The following is a 20,666-nucleotide window of genomic DNA, read 5'->3' on the forward strand; positions in this document are numbered from 1 at the left end:
GCCCGTATTACGCCTTCTGTGCATTGCACTTCCCAAAAAATAGATTGACCTTTCATTGACCAGAATGTTGCCAGCCCCAAAGGATTGGATTAAAAGGACTAGCCTTACCAACGTAGCTTTCATTCCTTGACATTAGACAGTTGAGGGCAGATCTCACCTTTAACATGATGAAGGAGTCTATGAGGGTCAATATAGAGAAGCTATTTCCACAGGAGAGGCAGCTACAATAAGGAGGCATAATCCCTCAAAGCAGGTTGTTTAGGAGTGAATTCAGGAAGCACTTTTTCACACAAAACGAAGTGGAAATCCAGAAATTCCTTGCCATCTCAAAATGTTGGATGCTAGGTAATAAAAATATTCAGAAGTGAGATCAATAATATTTTGTTAGGTAATGGGGAAAAGGGTATAAGGCAGATGTTTGTAAGGGCCTGGACCCTCAAGCCTTTGTCAAGCCACATTCCTGTCCAAAAAGGGGTATGGGCGTAGGAGAAGCTGGTATCCCACAACAATCGCTTACTTATGATCCCCAAGTAGCTGGTTGTGGATGCCAGGTCTAGACTCTGGGATGTCCAGGTGACAGTTGTGCAAATTAGTTGGTGTGCCATTTGAAATGTACGTTCAGTGAAGGATGTACATGAATTGAATTGAATTGAATTGAATTAGTTTTATTGTCATGTACTCAGCTGACTGCAGTGGAAAGTTTACAAATCTCCAGACACAGTGACATCTTAGGTACAAGATGCCTAGGTACATTCTTCAGGACAAGTTCAGTACAAAATTGGCTAGGTGGCTTGATTTGGTTTGATTTAGTATGATCACATGTGCAGAGATACAGTGAAAAGTATTGTATTGCATGCTATCCAGACAAATCATACCTTATATAAGTACATCAGGGTTACAGACCAGAATGCAGAAGTGCAACTGTGGGTCACCAGACTGAACTCTTTTGGAATTCTCTTCCCAAAGGACTGAGGAAGTGCTGTCATTATCACTAGATTTTTACATATTAAAGAAGTCAGGAGATTTGGGGATAGTACAAGAAATTGCCATGAAGAGTCAGCCATGATCTTGCTAAATGCTGGAACAGGTTCATTGGGCCAAATGGCCTATTTCCTACGTTCTGATGCATATAGCTTGGGAATGGCAGATGTGGCAGGTGTGCAATGGTTCAGAGGGGAAAGGCCAGCAAAACATGACCCATCCAGGGTACAGCCATGACATCAGGAAAGAAAGTGACCAATGACTTGTGCCAAGAATCCGGAACTTTAAATGACACAAGCCCCTTGGTTAATCTTAGAAAGGCTTTGACATATCAGAACAGCAGGGGTATCTAAAATCACGACAGGAGGAAGGGATGGAATTAAGATACACATTAGCCGTGGACAAATGACATGAGAGAAAGGGCTGAATGGCCTCTCTCATTCTTATTATGATGTATTTTAAAGGTTACATTGCATTTTTAGATATTTGAGGATAAAGTTTGTGAGGCTGCATTGTGGAAGTGCAGGCTGGAAATCAGGCAGAGACCAGTGCTCATGACATGACAGACTTTCTGATCAATATTTGAAAAACTGGGATCACTTGAAATGCTCTGATCTGACCTCCATTCCTATTTTTCCACTCTGCTCCGTAAGACCTTATGGTTGTTAGCAAAGCCTCACACAATTTCTCCTCCAATGTTAGCCTTACCCTTTGGAAATATTCAGGAAGTCCACTCAAGAACCAGGCTGGTATTGTGCATTGAGGATTAGAGGCGCCCTTGTTAATCTTGCTGGCATTGTGGTTAAGTCCAAACATTCCTGGGATATTCTGTAACTGAGGTACGTAGGAATTTCCACATTCACGAGTCAGCGAGATCACATCATATCATTGTTGCCAGCTGAGGAAGAGTTAGCTCAATGTCTGAACCTCTGCGTGTATTTACAGACTCCAAGTTTCTTCCCATCCATAAGCTTTCTCTCCGAATTTGTATGTCAGTCTCCCATCCACACGTTCCAGGATTCCAGTTTTGTAATAGTGTCTAAGGCAGAGGAGTTAAGTGCATTGAATTTAATTCAAGTTCAGTTTATTTTTATTAAATCTTAAATAGTAGAAGTTTTGGAAAGAAGAAAAGTCTCACAGCTATACTGTAACACACCTCTTCACAACCACTTGATGTCTCTCAGCACTTTACCCCCAATGAAGTTAGTTCTGAAGGGTCCACCCTGTTGTGGGAGATGTGGCAGCCAAAATAGTGCACAGCAAGCTCCCACAAACAATCTGTTTTTGTGATGCTGATTGAGGGAATTTGCCTGGAACCCCAGATACCCCCCACCCCACCAAACCTCCTGAGAATAACATTCTGAAATGGGATTACAGGACCTTCCATATCCACCCAAGGAGGCAGATGAGATTTGGCTAAACATTTCATCTGCAAGATGGCACCTCCGACAGTGTAGCATTCCCTCAGCACTGCACTATACAGTCAGCTCTTACTATTGTACTCAAGTACAATTATTTTTCTAGGTTTGTCCTTCAAAGATGTTCACCCCTTATTTTCTCTCTGGATGTCACAAGAGCTTTAATATACAATGTTTCCATCCATCATGTATGAGCCTTGGGTACCTGTAGGCCATGGACTGGAGGCTGGGGTGCAAGTTCCAGGAGAGACTGGATATCTTCATAGTCATTTGTGATTACATGGCATCTTTAACCTGTTCTCCTAGTAAAGTGTCCCCAGGAACACAAGCTAAATTTGACACCGAGTTACATAAACAGAAAATAGGATCGAGGGGTTTTATCAAAGAGGTAGCTCTTAAGTAGGGTCTTAAAGGTAGACAAGGCAGTGAGGTTCTGAGGGGCTAACTTCAGAGCCAGAGGATGAGACAGAGAAAGATAAAGCCACCAATGATGGGGGCAAGATAAATCAGGTCCTGATAGGACGGCATGGTGGCTCAATCATTAGCACTGTTGCCTCACAGGGACCCGGGTTCAATTCCACTCTCAGGCGACTTTCTGTGTGGAGTTTGCACATTCTCCCTGTGTCTGCATGGATTTCTCCCAGGTGCTCCAGTTTCTTCCCATAGTCCAAAGATGTGCAGGTTAGGGTGGACTGGCCATGCTAAATTGCCCATAGTGTCCAGGGATGTGTAGTCTAGGTGGATTAGCCATGGGAAATGCAGGGTCACAAGGTTAGGGTAGGGTGGCGGGTCTGGGTGGGATGTTCTTCAGAGGGTCAGTGTGGATTCAGTGGGCTGAATGGCCTGTTTCAACACTGTAAGGGATTCTATGATTAAGCAAGTGGGCAAAATTGGAGGGGTGCAGAGTCTAGAAGGCACAACACTGGCTAACTCCTTAGCGCAGTGACACTGAGCAATGGGTTCCTGGACCTATTGTATTCATGTTTTGTTACAGTTTTAAGCAAGGGGGTAGCAGAGTTAAAACTGAAGAATTACTTCTCTCAAAGGGTCATGAATCTTTGGAATTCACTTCCCCAGAGTGCAGTGGATGCCGGGATGCAGAATAAATTTATGGAAGGAGATAGATTTTTAATTAGTAATGGGTTGAAAATTTATGGGGAGCAGGCGGGAAAGTGGAACTGAGGCCAAGATGAGATCAGCCATGATCATATTAAATGGTGGAACAACCTCAAGGGGCTGAATGGCCTACTCCTGCTCCTAGTTCTTATGTTCATTAAGTGAAGCTAATTTCCCCCATAGCTATGAAATTTGAAACTCACGCTTTGTTAGGATCAACCCTAGTTCAGGAGCATAACCATAATGCTACTGTGCCCCACAATTCTGCAAAGTTGGCGAGCCTTATCAAAAATTGAGATGGGGCAGCCATTGGGAATTCCCCATCAGCCAAAGGGAGGGACAATGTTTCTGAGCTTCTTTGCTCATATTCTGTCTCGGGAATGTCAACATCATTTTAAAGGCCAGAATTTTGTGTTGCATTGAACTGAATGGCTGTGCCATTTGAAAGGGTAGCATTGCTGTGGGTCTGGAGTCACATGTAGGCCAGACCATGTAAGGCTGGCAGATTTCCTTCCCTCAAGGTCATTAATGAACCAGTTGCTGATAGATGTTGATGTAAAGATCGATGGCAAGCTTTCAAATCTGGATTTTATTCATTGATTTGAAATTCTGCGTGGTGGGATTTGAACCCAGGTCCCTACGGCATGAGATAACAAGGTGTAGAGCCGGATGAACACAGCAGGCCAAGCAGCATCAGAGGAGCAGGAAGGCTGACGTTTCGGGCCTAGACCCTTCTTCAGAAATGGGGGAGGGGAAGGGGGATCTGAAATTAATAGGGAGAGAGGGGGAGGGGGATAGAAGATGGATAGAGGAGAAGATAGGTGGAGAGGAAACAGACCGGTCAAAGAGGTGGGGATGGAGCCAGTAAAGATGAGTGTAGGTGGGGAGGTAGGGAGGAGATAGGTCAGTCCAGGGAGGACGGACAGGTCAAGGGGGCGGGATGAGGTTAGTAGGTAGGAGATGGGGGTGGGGCTCGGGGTGGGAGGAGGGGATAGGTGGGAGGAAGGACAGGTTAGGGAGGCAGGAACGAGCTGGGCTGGTTTTGGGATGCGGTAGGGGGAGGGGAGATTTTGAAGCTTGTGAAGTCCACATTGATACCATTGGGCTGCAGCGTTCCCAAGCGGAATATGAGTTGCTGTTCTTGCAACCTTTGGGTGCCATCGTTGTGGCACTGCGGGAGGCCCAGGATGGACATGTCATCATGCCCCAGGGCATGAGCTTACTAGTCTGATGACACTACCACTATGCCACCGTCTTCTGCTCCTTGCTGTTTACCTCAGTGCTCGGCTCAGCTTCTCATAGTTCATTCCTTTATTGTTTTTTTTGCTTCCCCACAGCTGGGCAAAGGCGTTGGATTTAACTACACGGAAGATTCCTGCTCGCCGGTCCTCCCATCGCAGGATCTCACTGTTTTCCGTGGGGTTCAGCAACAAATCCCGGACAAACTCCCACAGGTGAATGCTCTGGCCTGTTTGGATTGAGTTTTACATGCACAGTAAATAACAGTTAAACTAAAAGAAAGAATGAAACAAGGCTCACTTTTATCTAGCCTCAGGGACTCAGGGACTTCTACAGCCAATGAAGTCTTTTCAAAGTGGAGTTGCTGTTGTAATGCAGGAAGTGAGGCAGCTAATATCTGTACAGCAAAGTCCCACAGTTAGTGTGATGGAATACTCCCCGGTTGCCTGGAATGGTGCAGCTCCAACAACACTCAAGAAGCTTGACACCATCCAGGACAAAGCAAGCTGCTTGACTAGCACCACATCCACAAACATTTCCTCCACCCAGCACTAGTGCACAGTAAAAACCGAAAGAACTGCGGATGCTGTAAATCAGGAACAAAAACAAAGTTGCTGGAAAACCTCAGTGGGTCTGGCAGCATCTGTGAAGGAAAAAACAGAGTTAACGTTTCGGGTCTGGTGACCCTTCCTCAGAACTAGTGCACAGTGTGTATCATTTACAAGATGCACTGACACAACTCATCCAGATTCCTTCAATGGGCGCCTTCCAACGCCACAACTTCTACCAATGATAACAACGAGAGCAGTGATGGCATTGGCACATTTCTGTCCAAGCCAGCCACCAACTAACCTAACTTTTTAAAGAATTCATTCACAGGATAACGACATCGTTTGCTAGGCCAGCATTTATCGCCCATCTCAGAAGACAGTTAAGAGTCAACCACTTTGCTGTGGGTCTGGAGTCATATGTAGGCCAGACCGGGTAAGGATGGCAGTTTCCTTCCCTAAAGGGCATGAGTGAATGAGATGGGTTTTGCTGACAATCAGCCATGAATTCATGTCATTATTAGACTCTTAATTCCAGATGTACTGGGGGTTGATTTAGCTCAGTTGGCTGAATGGCTGGTTTGCATAGCAGAGTGAAGCTGACAATGTGGGTTCAATTCCTACACTAGCTGAGATTACTGTGAAGGACTCTCCTTCTCAACCTCTCCCCTCACCTGAGCTGTGGTGACCATCAGATTAAACCACCATCAGTCATTGCTCTCTGATGAGAGCCCTGTCTTCTGGTAAGACTATGGTGGCACAATACCAAATTCCAGATCTTTACTGAATTCAAATTCCACATCTGCTGTGGCAGGATTTGAACCCAGGTCCCCAGAACATAACTTAGGTCTCTGGACTAATAGTCCAACAATAATTCCACTCAACCATCACCTCTCTATTTGAAATATATCACTGTCACTGTTCCTTCATTATTGCAGGGTCAAAATCCTGGAATTCCCTTGCTAACAGTGCTGTGGGTTTCCCCACAGTCCATGGTTCAAGGCAGCACCTTCTCCAGCAATAAAGGTTAGCCCAACCAAACAGCCACATCCCATGAAAAAGATTTAAAAAATGAGATAACCAAGTAATCTGTCTTAGTGATATTCTGTATTTAAAGGAGAATTGGATGAACAAGTTTAAGGAGGAAATGATGGCATGGTTCCACACTGTATGATTCTATGAGACCTACATTTCTCAGACAGCAGGAAAGAATAAGGTTAGTGGAGGATATTATGCATTATGTATTTGAATGCAGAGGCGAAGCAGGGAGAATGAAACGTAGCACAGGGGTTTTGGAGCTGTGAAGGAACCGGAGAAGTCAGTTAAAGAGAAATAACCGCAATGGAATCAATAACTTTGTGAGATCTTGTCAGAATTACTATCCATTGCTGAGAAAAGGCACATTTTGTTGAAGATTTTCATCTTGCGCTCATCAGGACGCCAATGTAAAGTGGAGCAACATGTTTATGCAGTATGAGAAGAGAATGCTGATTGGTTGGCAAATGGACTCTGATTGATAGATGCATTGCCATAAAGAATGTGCCTGATAGATGATGACTAAGGAATAAACCATATTGCCTGTCAGGCTTACACTGTGGTACATTGGTGTGTACAGAAAGCTACATATGTTAATACACAGAGCCCTTTTTGTTCATAGAATCCTTACAGTGTAGAAGCAGGCTACATGGTCCATCAAGTACATATCCACCCTCCAAAGAGCATTCCACCTCTTACCTATCCCTATGACCCTGCATTTCCCATGGCTAATCCACATAGCCTTCAAATCCCTTGGCAATATGGGCAATTTAACATTGGGCAATCCACTTAACCCATACATCTTTGGACTGTGGGAGGAAACCAGAGCACCCAGAGGAAACCCACGTAGCCACAGGGAGAATGTGCAAATTCCACATAGACAGTCGCCCGAGGGTAGAATCAAACCCAGGTCGCTGGCACTGGGAGGCAGCAGTGCTAACCACTGAGCCACCACGCCACCCAAAAGAACAGGTAAACAGGTACGTATACTTCACCTGTTTCAACACAAGAAAATATTCTCTAGTGCATTCCTTGGGGTAATGCCTTGACCAATCAGAGTCAACTTGCCTGGCTTAAATTTAAGCAAAGTTTGACAGTTAACTGTCAGTCACCATCAACCACTGCATTCTCCATGGCTACACATTTACCAATCAAAGTTTGCTTGCCAGCTAATCAGCAATCCCTCCTCGTACTGTATAAACATGTTATTCCACTTGATATTCATATTCTTGCGAATGTTTTGATGGAATCAATGTGGAAAGTTTTGACAAACTCTGTTATTGTTCAGCAATGTTCAAGCTCTGTGCCACCAAATGACTATTTATCAACAAATTTATTTGTTAGCCACCATTTTCTGCCAGACTGTTGTAAAAAGGACACAGGAAATAGGAGTAAACTGGATGAAAGGATGAGCAGGTTGGGGCCTGTCTCCATTGGCATTTTAGAAAAATGAGAGCTGATCCTGTTGGCAAAGTCAGAAGTCACACGACACCAGGTTATAGTCCAGCAGGTTTGTTTGAAATCACAAGCTTTTGGAGCGCTGCTCCTTCATCAGGGCCCTTTTTGGTGATGACCTGGTGTCATGTGATACTATTGAAACATGCAAGATCTTGAGGTGACTTGACAGGTGAATGTTGAAAGGTTGTTTCCCCTTGTGTGAGAGACTAGAACTAGAGGATAGAGTTTCCAAATAAAGGGTCATTCACTTTAAATGGAGATGAAGAGAAATTTCTTCCTTGAGTCTTCTTCATGAGTCTTAAGAATTCTGCCTCTCACAGAACGGTGGATGCAGAGTCATTGAATACTGTTGAGGAAGAGGTCGTTAAGTTATTGAGTCAAAGTGTATGAGGCATGTAGGAAAGTGGAGCTGAGGCCACCATCAGATCAGCTATGATCTTTTTGAATGGCAGAGCAGGGTGTGCAGCTGAATATCCTACTTTTGCTCCTAATTCCTCTTTACGTAGGAGCAAGAGGAGGCCATTTGGCCTGTGAGACCTGCTCCAGAGTTCAATAGGAATACTGCCTATTTTCTCCATCAACTCCATACTCTTGTATTATTCCAACTTTCTGTCCAAAAATCCAGTGCTCTCAGCCTTGGATCTATTTCAAAGATTCCCAACCCTCTGAGTGAAGACATTTCATCTCATCTCACTCCAAAATGGCTGACTCCTTATCCAGAGACTGTGGCCCCTGAGTCTCCAGCCAAGGGAAAGCACTTCTCAGCTTCTAAGTACTTGAGATGTTTAAACAGGATCATCTCCGATCCTTCTAACCTTTAGAGAATCTTTGTGTTTTTATTTATTCATGGGAATGTAGGCGTCTCTGGTGAGGTCAGCATTTGTCGCCCTCCCTGATTTCCCACAATGCTCTGAATCCAGCGTTACATGACCGGGTAAAGAGGAGAGTTTTCATTTCCCGAATGATGTTAGTGAGCCAGCTGGGTTTTTTTAAAATGATAATTGACAGTGGTTATGTGATTGCCATTAGACTGGCTTTTCAGTCCCAGATTTTAAAACAAAATTGAAATCAAATTTCACCATCTTCTCTGGTGGGATTCAAAGCCATCATCCCAGAACAATAACCCAGAGTTCTGGATTACTACCCAGTGACATTACCTCCTATACCACTACCTCCTACCCAATCAGCTCTTACAGAGTCAGAATCATACAGTGTGGAAACAGATCCTTCGGTCCAACCAGCCCATGCGGACCATGTTCCCAAACTAAACTAGTCACACCTTCCTGCATTTGGCCAATACTCCTCCAACCTTTCCTATTCATGAACTTATCTAAAAGTCTTTTAAACGTTGTAATGGTGCCTGCATCCATCAGTTTCTCTGGCAGTTCATTGCACACATCGAACCACTCTCCCTATAAAAATGTTGCCCCACATGTCCTTTCTAAATCTTTCTCCTCTCACCTTAAAAATATCAGCTCTAGTTTTAACTCCTTCACCCTTGGGAAAAGATGAATTCTGTGTTTTTCAACCCCTCCTAAAAGTCTTTTGGTTTTTTTTTAAATTCATTCACGGGATGAGGGCGTCGCTGACTAGGCCAACATTCATTACCCATCCCTAATTGCCCACAGGGCAGTTAAGAGTCAACCATATTGCTGTGGGTCTGGAATCACATGTAGGCCAAACCAGGCAAGGATGGCAGTTTCCTTCCCTACGGGGCATTAGTGAACTGGATGGACTTTTCCTGACAATTGACTCATGGTTATCACTAGACTCTTAATTCCAGTTTTTAAAAATTGAATTCACATGCCACCATCTGCTGTGGCAGGATTCGAACCTAGGTCCCAGAACATTAAGTGGGTCTCCAGATTAGCAGTGCAGTGAGAATACCATCACCCATCTTTCTCTAATGTATTTTGTTTTGCTTATTGTGCCACACATTATGTATAAAATTGTTTTGTGGGGAGTCTTGGAGCACAGGAGCATGATATCACTGAAGAGAGGTTACCATGTCTAAGATCTCCTCAAAGTAACTGTTTATTCACATTGTACTAATGATAGATGCTAAAGCTTAAAATGAGCTGCAGACTGTTGCCTCTCTCTTCAGAATCTCCATCATCATTATTTTACTCCTGACATAACTTTCCTATTTGCATCGTCAAGTCTTAACCCTTTACTCTGCCAGTACCATTAATTAATTCAACTCAAATGAACCATCATTTTCACTCACCTCGCCTCTGTGGATTCGTCCTGCATTTTGGAGGTTTCTCGTGCTGTTTGACATCAGTGCTGCATTTGATTTTATTGGGAGACATCACTGCGAAAAGAGAAACATGTAGAGGGACCAAGTTGTGCTGAATATAATCCAAATTATGCTGAAGGCCTGTGTGTAATTGGACAGGGTCTGGGTGATATAAGGGTGAGGTGAAATGGAGCAATTCAGTTGTTGAGGACATATGATCAAATGTGTGAGGAACAGGAGTAGGCCATTCAGCCCCTCAAACCTGCTCTGCCAGTTGATAAGATCATGGCTGATCTAATTATGGACTCAACTTTATTTTCCTACCTACTGTCATAGCCTCTCACTTGCAGGAATACTTGGAAATGGACATGCAAATGCACTAGTCTTCCATTTGAGAGTTGGACCAGTATGTCTCATTCATAAGTTTGACTGGTTTTTCCAGAGGGGTACAATGGGAAGTGGTGAGTTAGGGTCATAGAGTTTTTACAGCACAGAAAGAGATCTTTCATCCCATGATGCCTGTGCAAGTCATTGAGTACTAGTTAAAAGTAGTCCCACTTCCCAGCCCATAGGGCAGACAGATCAATGGCTGAAGAGATGGTGCAATGTACAAGGATTCAGATTTTTGGATTATTGGGATGTCTTCTGGGGTAGAAAAGGCCTGTTTAAAAGGATGGGTTTTACCTGAACTGGAAAGGGACCAATATCCTGGTGTGGAGATTCCCTGGTACTATCTCGGGAGCCTTTAAACTAGAAGAGAGGGGAGTATGGGATTTCCTAAATAACAGTAAAACTAGAAAGTCAGATGGGGGTGATTCTGAATCAGAAAAGAGCAACTTAACTAGAAAAGGCAGACAAGTGCAAGTCAGAATGAGATAAATCTGAAGATTTAAACTGCCTTTATTTCCATTCAAGGCGTGTTACAAGTAAGCCTGATGTACTTAGGGCATATATGGGAACATGGGACTGGGACGTCATTGCTATTACAGAAATTTGGCTGAGGGCAGCTTGGCAGTTCAATGTTCTGGGTTTTAGATGCTATAGGAAAGTTAGAAAGGGAGGCAAGAGAGGGTGGGGAGTGTTGCTTTTAATTAAGGAAAACATTACTACTGTAATAAGAGAGATTATTTCTGTGGGATCGTCCAGTGAAACTCTGTGGGTAGAAATTAGAAACAAGAAAGGGATGATCACCTCGATGGGATTGTACTATAGGCCCCCCATAGTCAGAGGGAAATTGAGGAGCAAAGAGATCTCAGATATATGTAAGAATAATAGGATGTAATAATAGGGATTTTAATTTTCCAGACTTTGACTGGAACTGCCATAGTGTTAAAGGCTTGGATAGGGAGGAATATGTTAAATTTGCTCAAGAAAATTTTCTTATCAATATGGAGGAGAAGAAGCTAAACTTCACCTTCTCTTGGGAAATAAGGCAGGGCAAGTGACTGAAGTGTTGGTGGGGGAGCACTTTGGGATTCATGATCATAATTCTATTAGTTTTAAAATAGTTATGGAAAAGGATAAACCTTCCATAAAATTTAAAGTTCTAAATTGGAGGAAAGCAAATTTTAATGGTATGAGACAAAAACTTTCAAAAGTTGATTGGAACATAGAACGTAGAACGTAGAACAGTACAGCACAGTACAGGCCCTTCGGCCTATGATTTTGTGCCAAACTTTTACCCTAAACCTAAGGTCTATCTAACCTCCATCCCTACCTTATACTATCATTTAATTGGATTGGAGTAGCGTGTTCGCAGGTAAAGAGGGGACTGACAAGTGGGAGGCTTTCAAAGTGTGATAACAAGAGTTCCGATGCATCATTTGTCTCAAAATGGCAGTTCCTTTTCCTTTTTCTTTCTTTTTTTCTTCTCTTTTCTGCAGTTTTTCTCCCCCCACCCAACTTTGAACTTCTTAACCTTACCTGGAGGGAATGGAGGAGAGTCTGATTCCAGCCCAGCGCGGGAGATAAGTTAGAGATCATGCTGCATGGGAGGTGAGTCCCGGAGGTAAGCCACGGGCCAAGAGCTTGGAGCAGGAGGCAGTCCGAGCCCAGGCTAGGCCAGGAGACGGGTCCTGGAGGCAATTTGCGGGACGGAGCGGAAGGTAGTGTGAACCTGGGCAGTCCAGGAGATGGGTCCTGGAGGTGAGCCACAGTCGGATCCCGGAGCGGGAGGCAGTCCGAGTCCAGGCCAACCCAGGAGATGGGTTCTGGAGGCGAGTTGCGGGACAGAACATGAGGCAGTGTGAACATGGGCAGCCCAGGAGGTGGGTTGTGGAGGCGAGTCACAGGCCAGAACCCGGAACGGGAAGCAGTCCAAGTTCAGGCCAACCCAGGAGACGGGTCCTGGAGGTGAGTCATGGGCCATGAGCCTGGAGCGGGAGGCAGCGTGAACCTGGGCAGCCCAGTGAATGGGTCCTGGGGGTGAGCTCCAAAGGCAAGTCCAGGCCAGAGCACGTGGAGGCAGAGAGGCCTTGTGTTCTGAAGCCCAACGGGCATGGACCCAATAAAAAGAACTAAAATTTGAGTACTTTCTAGATACTTTTATTCTTATTCTGGACTTTCAGTAAGTCGAGTACTTTTTAAAACTTTGTATTCCTATGCTAAACCTTTTTTTTAATCTTTCAATTTTGTAACAAACACTTAAAGTATCTGTACTGAGGTACCCAGTATCTAAGATGGCACCAAAGCGGCGACATTGCAAATTTTTCACTGCACTCATTCAAGTGCACATGACAACAAAGGCTATTCTATTCTATTCCAATATGTTCCTGCTAGAGTGAAGGGTAAGGCTGGTAAGAGTAGGGAACAATGGATGAATAAAGATATTGACGTTCTGGTCAAGAATAAGAAAGAATCATAGATGTCGACAACTGAGATCAAATGAATCTCTTGAAGAGCATTCTTAAGATGGAAGTCAGGAAGGCAAAGAGGGGATATGAGATAGCCTGGGCAGATAAGGTTGAGGATAATCCAAAGGGATTCTATAAGTATATTAAGAGCAGAAGAGCAACTACAGAGAGAATTGGGTCACTTAAAGATCAACGAGGTCATCTTTGTATTGAACCTCAGGTGTTGGGAGAGATACTAAATGAATATTTTGCATCAGTTTTTACTGTGGAGAAAGAAACGGAGGCTACAGAACTCAGGGAAATAAAGATTGATTCTTTGAAAACAGTTCGCATTACAGAGGAGGAAGTGCTGGAGGTCTTAGAGAACACAAAGGTGGATAATCTCCGGGACCTGATCAAGTGTATCCCAGGACATTGTGGGAAGTTAGGGAAGAAATTGCAGGGCCCCCAGCAGAAATAATTGTTTCATCTATAACCATAGGTGAGGTGCCGGAGGACGGGACTGTAGCTAATGTTGTGTCTGTATTTAAAAAAAGGCTGTAAGCTTGGGAGCTATAGACCTTTGAGCCTGACATCGGTGGGTAAATCATTGAAGGTGATTCTGAAAGATAGGATTTACATGCATTTGGAGAGGCAAGGACTGATTAGGGACAGCCAGCATGGTTTTGTGCAAGAGAAATCGTGTCTCACAAACTTAAATGAGTTTTTTGAGGAAGTTACCAAAAAGATTGATGAAGGCTGATCGGTAGACGTTGTTTACATGGACGTTAGTAAAGCCTTTGATAAGGCTCTGTATGGTGGACTAATTAGTAAAGAAAGATCACATGGGATTCAGGGTAAGCTTGCCAACTGGATATGAAATTGGCTTGCTGGTAGGAGATAGAGAGTGATGGTGGAGGGTTGATTTTTGGACTGGAGGCCTATGACCTGCAGTGTGCCACAAGGATCACTACTGCGTCCACTTTCATTTGTCATTTATATAAATGATTTGGATGAGAATATAGGAGGCATGGTTAGTAAGTTTGTGGATGACAGCAAAATTGGTGGTATAGTCAACAGTGAAGATGGTTATCTAAGATTACAAAGAGATCTTGATCAATTGGGTCAATGGACTGAGGAGTGGCAGATGGAGTTTAATTTCGATAAATGTGAGGTATTGCATTTTGGTAAAACAAGCAAGGGCAGGACTTATACAATTAATGATAGGGTCCTGGATAGTGTTGTAGAATAGAGAGACCTAGGGGTTCAGGTACATAATTATTCAAAATTTGCGTGACACTTAGACAGTGTGGTTCAGCAGATGTTTGACTCGCTTGCCTTCATTGCTCATACCTTTGAGTATAGGAGTTGGGACGTCATGTGAGGCTGAACAGGACATTGATGAGTTCTCTTCTGGAGTACTGTGTGCAGTTCTGGTTGCACTGCTATAGGAAGATTTATTAAATTGGAGAGGGTTCAGAAAAGATTTACCAGGATGTTGCCTGGAACAGAGGGTTTGAGTTACAAAAATAGGCTGGGTAGGATATGAGTTTTTCCACTGGAGTGTAGGAGGTTGAGGGGTGACTTATGGAAGTTTATAAACTCGTGAGGGGCATAGATAAGGTGAATTGCAAGGGTCTTTCCCTAAGGTGGGGGAGTTCAAAACTATGAGGCATAGCTTTAAGGTGAGAGGAGAAAGTTTTAAAAAGGATAATGGGGGCATCCTTCTTACACAGAGCATGGTTCATGTGTGGAATGAACTGCCAGAGGAAGTGGTGGGTGCAGGTACAGTTACAATATTTAAAAGACATTTGGATAAGCTCATGAATAGGAAAGATTTGGAGGGAGATGTGCCAAACACAGGCAGTTGGGATTAGTTTAGTTTGGGAACATAGTGGGCATGAACGTGTTAGACCGAAGGGTCTGTTTCCGTGCTGAACGACTCTGTGACTACATAAATAAGTTGTGCTTCATTTGGTTGGATAAATGTTTCTTGTGCTACGTTTCAGGAAATACATAATTATCTGCGGAGGGGAGTAAAGGTCAGGGCTGTTGGAGAAAGGGTGGTGGAGACCGGGACAGACTGAGTTGCTATTGGATAGAGCTAGCATGGACATGACAGGACAAATCACCTCCTGTGCTACACCGATTCTACAAGTTATTTTTCAACGCTATAAATCCCCTGACTCATGGAGTTTGGCTACTTACAGAAGTCGATGCTGGGTAGAACCTGTTTAACCGGAGGGCCCACGTGCTCAGGATTACTATGGCACGTTGTCACGGTTGCCAACAAGCCTGAAAGTGAAGCAAGAACAAACAAGTGTCATGTTACAATGCTGCCGAGCAGCTTAATAGCTGGAGATAATAAGACAAGCTCTCATAGCTACTGCCCTCGGATCCACTGCAACTGCGACATTGGGATCCACCACAGCAGTGGTTTAGGATGTGCCGCAACTGGGATCCACTGAAACAATGTGTTGGGATCCATGATAACACAGTGTGGAGCTGGAGGAACACAGCAGGCCAGGCACCATCAAAGAAGCAGGGAAGTTGACGTTTCGGGTTGGGACCCTTCTTTAGAAATGAAGGGTCCTAATCTGAAACATCAACTTTCCTGTTCCTCTGATGCTGCCTGGCCTGCTGTGTTCCTCCAGCTCTACACTGTGTTATCTCTGACTCCACCATCTGCAGTTCTTGCTATCCCTATTGGGATCCATGTTGGGATCTGCTGGAAGAATCCATTTTGATCCACCAAAACAGTTTTGGGACCAACTGTGACAGTATTATGGGATCTATTGTACTCATTTTTTGGGATGCACTTCACCAGGGCTTCAATTAACTACTAAAGTGTATTGGGATCCACTGCAACCATACATTGGGAAGCAATGTGATCAGATCCACTGAAACTGTGCTAGGAACCCCGGAAGCAGTGATCAGGCTTTACCAAAACCGAACACTAGGATCCACTGCAATGGCGCACTGGAATCCACTGCAACCTTGCATTGGAAACTGCTGCGAAAATGCAGTGGGTCCTACTTCACCTGTGGTTTGGGATCCATTTCAACAATGCAACGGGAACCATGGAAATAGTGTATTGGGGTCCACCATGACATTGCATTGGGATCCACTGTCACAGTGCATTAGGGTCAAAACAATCTTAGACTGAGGATCTCTGCAGCATGCTGAATGAACTTGGGATCCTTTGCAACCCTGTCTGTGGAGCTCTCGTAACAGTTCGATGGGAGGCGCTATAATACTGCAGTGGAAGGCCCCTTTCAATCAAACAGTAACCAACTCTTATGGGACAAAATATGTGAACAGAACAGGGTGAAGTGAGGATGCTGGTGGTTATGAGAACAGGACATAGTAGTGGCGTTGTTGGAAAGTCTGATAGACTGGTTGGGAATTCAATAGGAGAAGTAGCGGGCAGGGGCATCTTGAGATTATAATTGTCAGCGTTGGGATGGGTGAATATTAAAATGAACTAAAACCTACAACTTGTCTTGTTGATATGTGTAACGCTATTGTTTCTCTGCTGGCCAACTCACTGACTTGCAGTCCTGCTCAAAATCCCTCAAACTGGCCCTGGAGATGCCACAGGATCAACCTCCCAGAAGTGGGACAAAAAGACAAAATAAGAGACGATCCCTTAAAATACAGAATAGAAGAGCATTCTGTTCAGTGGCAAGATATATGATTGGAATTGATTGGAGCCATTATTGATAGGGGAAGTAGAAGGAGATTCACCAAAGGGGGAGAGAGGTCATAAGGAAAGAGAGGGAGAGCAAGGAATATCCATTCCATACCCTGCAGTGGCCCCCCAATGTCTAGCATCTTTCCTAGATCCTCAATATACTCATCAAGACAAACATCCACTCATTTCATTCCCTTCTTTTCCAAATACTGGTCATCTGACCGAGCCTCTGTTTACCTTGGGGAAGAGATCTGATAGGAGAGTACAAAATCATGAGGTCCAGACCTTGTAAGTTAATAGGGAGCAATATATTCTTTCTCATGAAAGGATTGAGAACTGAGAGGGCATGCAGATTTAAAGTAATTAGGAAAAAAAAATCAAACGTGATGTAAGGAAAATTTTTTCAGGTAGTGAGTGGTGAGGGTCTGGGATGCACTTTCTGACAGTACATTGGAAACAATTACAGTATTTGAAAGGGAATTTGATGGTTTTCTGAAAAGCGAGAACATGCTGGGTTACAGGGAGAAAGCGGGAGAATGGCACTCAGTGAATTGCTTATTTGGAGAGCCAGTGCAGAGGCGATGGGCTAAATGGCCACCTTCTGCACTGTGGCATTTCTGTGATTCGCACCTCCTCAACCTGCCTTTCCTCTGTGGCCCAATGGTTTGACCTCTGTCATTCTCTCTGACCTACTGATCTACCTACACCCCACTTTCCTTCACCAATGGCATCTAAGCTTACTCCAATTTATCCCATGACTCATTAGAAATTGGAATAGAAGAAGGCTATTCAGCCCTTTGAGCCTGCTCCACCATTCAACTAGATTGTGGCTGATTTGGTTGTGGCCTCAACTCCACTTTCCTGCCTGTCCCCACATAACCCTGGCTCCCTTATCAATCAAAACTCTTTGAATATATTCAATGACCCAGCCTCCACTGCTCTTTGGAGAAGAGAAATCCAAGGACAAATGACTCTCTTAGAGAAGAAATTCCTCCACATTTCCATCTTAAATGGGAGTCCCTTCAGTCTTTAAACTATTGCCCCTAGTTCTAGATTCCCCATGAGGGGTTTATTGTCTCAGCATTTTTTCTGATTCCCTCTATCTCTCCCACTAACAGTGCTGGCATTGGACTACTCCAGTTTGAATGCGGCTTTCCAACTCTCCTCACTCTCTATCTTCCTTCTGGTGAAGTCATGGCAAGGGTGGATAGATATCAGTTCCAAGGACTTTCTCTTTGGTGCTCAAAAGCCCTGTCTCTGTGATTCACTGTAGCCCTGGCAACCAGTTCTATTGCTCTGCTCCAAACTCTGACAATGTCAAAGGAACATGGGAGATAGGAGGAGGAGCAGTCATTCTGTCCCATCCAACAAATTCTTCTAATGTTGCACAAACACTTCTGAACTCCATCATCTGTATACTACCATTTGGAAGTCCACAACCAACTCCCCACATAATCCGTCAATGCCTTTGTCTATCTTTTACAGCTCCCCACTGGTCCAGAGGGTACATTGACAAGGCTAGAAACACGTGGCATCAGATCCTGCATCTAGGAGCCATGAATCACCTCAATGTAGAAATCCAGAAAATTCAGATTATTGGGAAATGTAAGGGAATCCACCTGATGTTAAAAGATGTTGTTAAACTTGAAAGAGTGCAGAAAAGATTTCCTTTATTCATAGGATGAGGGCGTCACTTGCTAGGCCAGCATTTATTACCCAACCCTAATCACCTAGGGGGTAGTTAAGAGTCAACCACATTGCTGTGGGTCTGGAGTCACATGTAGGCCAGACCAGGTAAGGATGGCAGTTTCCTTTCCTAAAGGGCATTAGTGAACCAGATGGGTTTTTCCCCAACAATCAACAATGGATTCACAGTCATCATTAGATTCTTAATTCCAGATATTTATTGAATTCACGTTCCACCATCTGCCATGGCAGCATTCGAACCCAGGTCCCCAGAACATTATCCGGGTACTCTGGATTAATAGTCCAGCGATAATATCACTAGGCCATTGCCTCCCCATAAGGGTATAAGGATGCTGCTGGGTTTGGAGGGTTTGAGCTATAGGAGAAGGCTGAATAGGCTGGAGCTATTTTCCCTGGAGTGCCGGAGGCTGAGGAGTGACCTTACACAGGTTGGTAAAATCATGAGGGTCATGGAAAGGGTGAATATCCAAAATCTTTTTCCCAGGGTAGGGGAGTCCAAAACTAGAGGGCATTGGTTTAAGGTGAGAGGGGAAAGATATAAAAGTGACCTGAGGAGCTAAGTGTCAACCTTAGCCCCCTCAGCTCTTTAACAGTGGGGGGTTTTCCACACGTGATGTCTGGCTCTGTTGTAGACTTTTTGAGAACAAACTGATAGCTGTGGTTAGTCAAAAGAAGAACTCTATTATTGTTATATCCAGTGACTACCAGGATGGTAGAAGGTTAACCATGTGGGGATCTTCTCATTTATGGATGGGTCAATGCTTACCTTTGAAGATGCTATGTTCTGCGTAAAGATGTGAATCCCTCATCTCTGGCAAATATGTTTCCATTATTGGATGAAATGTGGTGGGAATGATTGGAAGGAAGAATTCTGTATCTCTGCTTCCAAGAAAAATATCAGATCGTTCAGACATTATAGGTTTGGACAGCATGGCTAGTTCTGTGGAGAAGACATAACAGATGAGGTGGAGAATCTTTGCTTTGCTCCCTGTGTCTTCCATTCTCCTCAAGGTGCTGCTCATGTTGATATTCACTTTTGAGGGAGGGTTGGGGGGGGGTTGCTGTTGCGATGGAGACCTGGGTTCAAGTCTCACCTGCTCCAGAACTGGATCATAACATAGATCAATTAAAAATATCCACCTGTCTGAAGCCATCAATCTCTCTTTCAAGTGGCCAGTCTCACTAGTTTAACAAATGTTGTTAGACAAGTTGTGGCTGCTTCACAGAACAGGAATTGAACATGGGATCCTCTGGTTTCCTTTCACACTATCTCATTTAGGTACCAGCTCTGAAACAGGCCAGGCAGCTCCCATTGGACTGTTTATGCTCCACAAGTCTCATTTCATTGTTTTCAATAAACCCCATCGGTATTCCATTGTTTATCCAACCCAAGACAACTCCTTACGTATGAAACTGTAATAGGTTTACTCAGAGAACATAGCATTCCATATGTCAGAGTCTTATTTACCAACCATCCTGCCCTATGTTCCAGGTTCTTTATACTATCTCTTTTATCACATTAGGCCACCCCTCACTTTTATTAATCAGCCTGTTCAGAGATGTTATGACACACCTCTGGAGCAGTTGGGACTTGAACCCCAGTTTCCTGACTCAGAAATAGGGATACTAACACTGCCACAAGAGCCTTATTACCTCACTTTATACTATTTAAACAACCAATTAAGCCAAATTAAACTGGTGAAGGCCCCTTACAGTGGCTCTGTAACACAAATCTAATAATCAAACCAAACTTACAAAATATTAACTTATTGTTTTCAGTTTTCATTCATGCTATTTTAGATAAATAATTTAAACTAATGAAAGAAAATTAACCAAATTGAAACAAATGACAGGTCCTTATTATTGTACCTAAAGTCAAACTCAGAGGAAATGTTACTGAGATTTAAATCAGAATTTCATTTTGGGGTTATGATGCACTCCAGCCCCTGTGGTGTCCATCGGCCGTAGAGGTGTGTGTCTTTATACGCTTTAGAAATTAAACTAAATTATTCCAAATGAACTGAATTAGCCCATATTAACAACTCTTTAAAGGGCACCATAGCTAAAGACAAAGCCCCAAAGGAAATTTACAAATTTAAAATTACAATGCGGCTTTGGGGACGGATGATCAATCTCTCTTTATTAATCCACTAAGTGCTTGATTAATTAATGCCCTTCATTCATTTATCCTAACAATATAATTAGCATAGAATTTTATTGCTTTCTTTCTGATTTTCTTATGCAGTTTCAACTTAAATGATATTCACTTCAACTACTCCTTTGTGGTAGAAAGTTCTGTATTCTAACCATAGTCTAGGTAAAGAGGTTTCTCCTGAATTCCAGACAACAAGGTGCAGGGCTGGATGAACACAGCAGGCCAAGCAGCATCATAGGAGCAGA

The 20,666-nt window shown here is 43.7% G+C and overlaps 1 protein-coding gene across 3 annotated transcripts in view; it reads right to left on the minus strand.

The window, feature by feature from the left end:
• Positions 1–649: 649 nt before the first annotated feature.
• The window catches only part of LOC125487151 (ETS-related transcription factor Elf-5-like), a 33,064-nt gene continuing 13,047 nt past the window's right edge, over positions 650–20,666 (minus strand). For 2 of the 3 annotated variants that reach the window (XM_048617475.1, XM_048617474.1), the window contains 5 exons: positions 19,033–19,206; positions 15,074–15,160; positions 10,023–10,109; positions 4,791–4,983; positions 650–2,020 (listed from right to left, as the gene is read on the minus strand). In XM_048617475.1, coding sequence (XP_048473432.1) covers positions 1,921–2,020; positions 4,791–4,983; positions 10,023–10,109; positions 15,074–15,160; positions 19,033–19,206 — 641 coding nt within the window. In that variant the 3' untranslated portion in view covers positions 650–1,920. The remainder of the gene's footprint in view (positions 2,021–4,790; positions 4,984–10,022; positions 10,110–15,073; positions 15,161–19,032; positions 19,207–20,666) is intronic. The other variant, XM_048617476.1, reaches the window with a different exon arrangement.

Source organism: Rhincodon typus, chromosome 37, assembly GCF_021869965.1.
Source record: "Rhincodon typus isolate 14 chromosome 37, sRhiTyp1.1, whole genome shotgun sequence".
NCBI lineage: Eukaryota > Metazoa > Chordata > Chondrichthyes > Orectolobiformes > Rhincodontidae > Rhincodon > Rhincodon typus.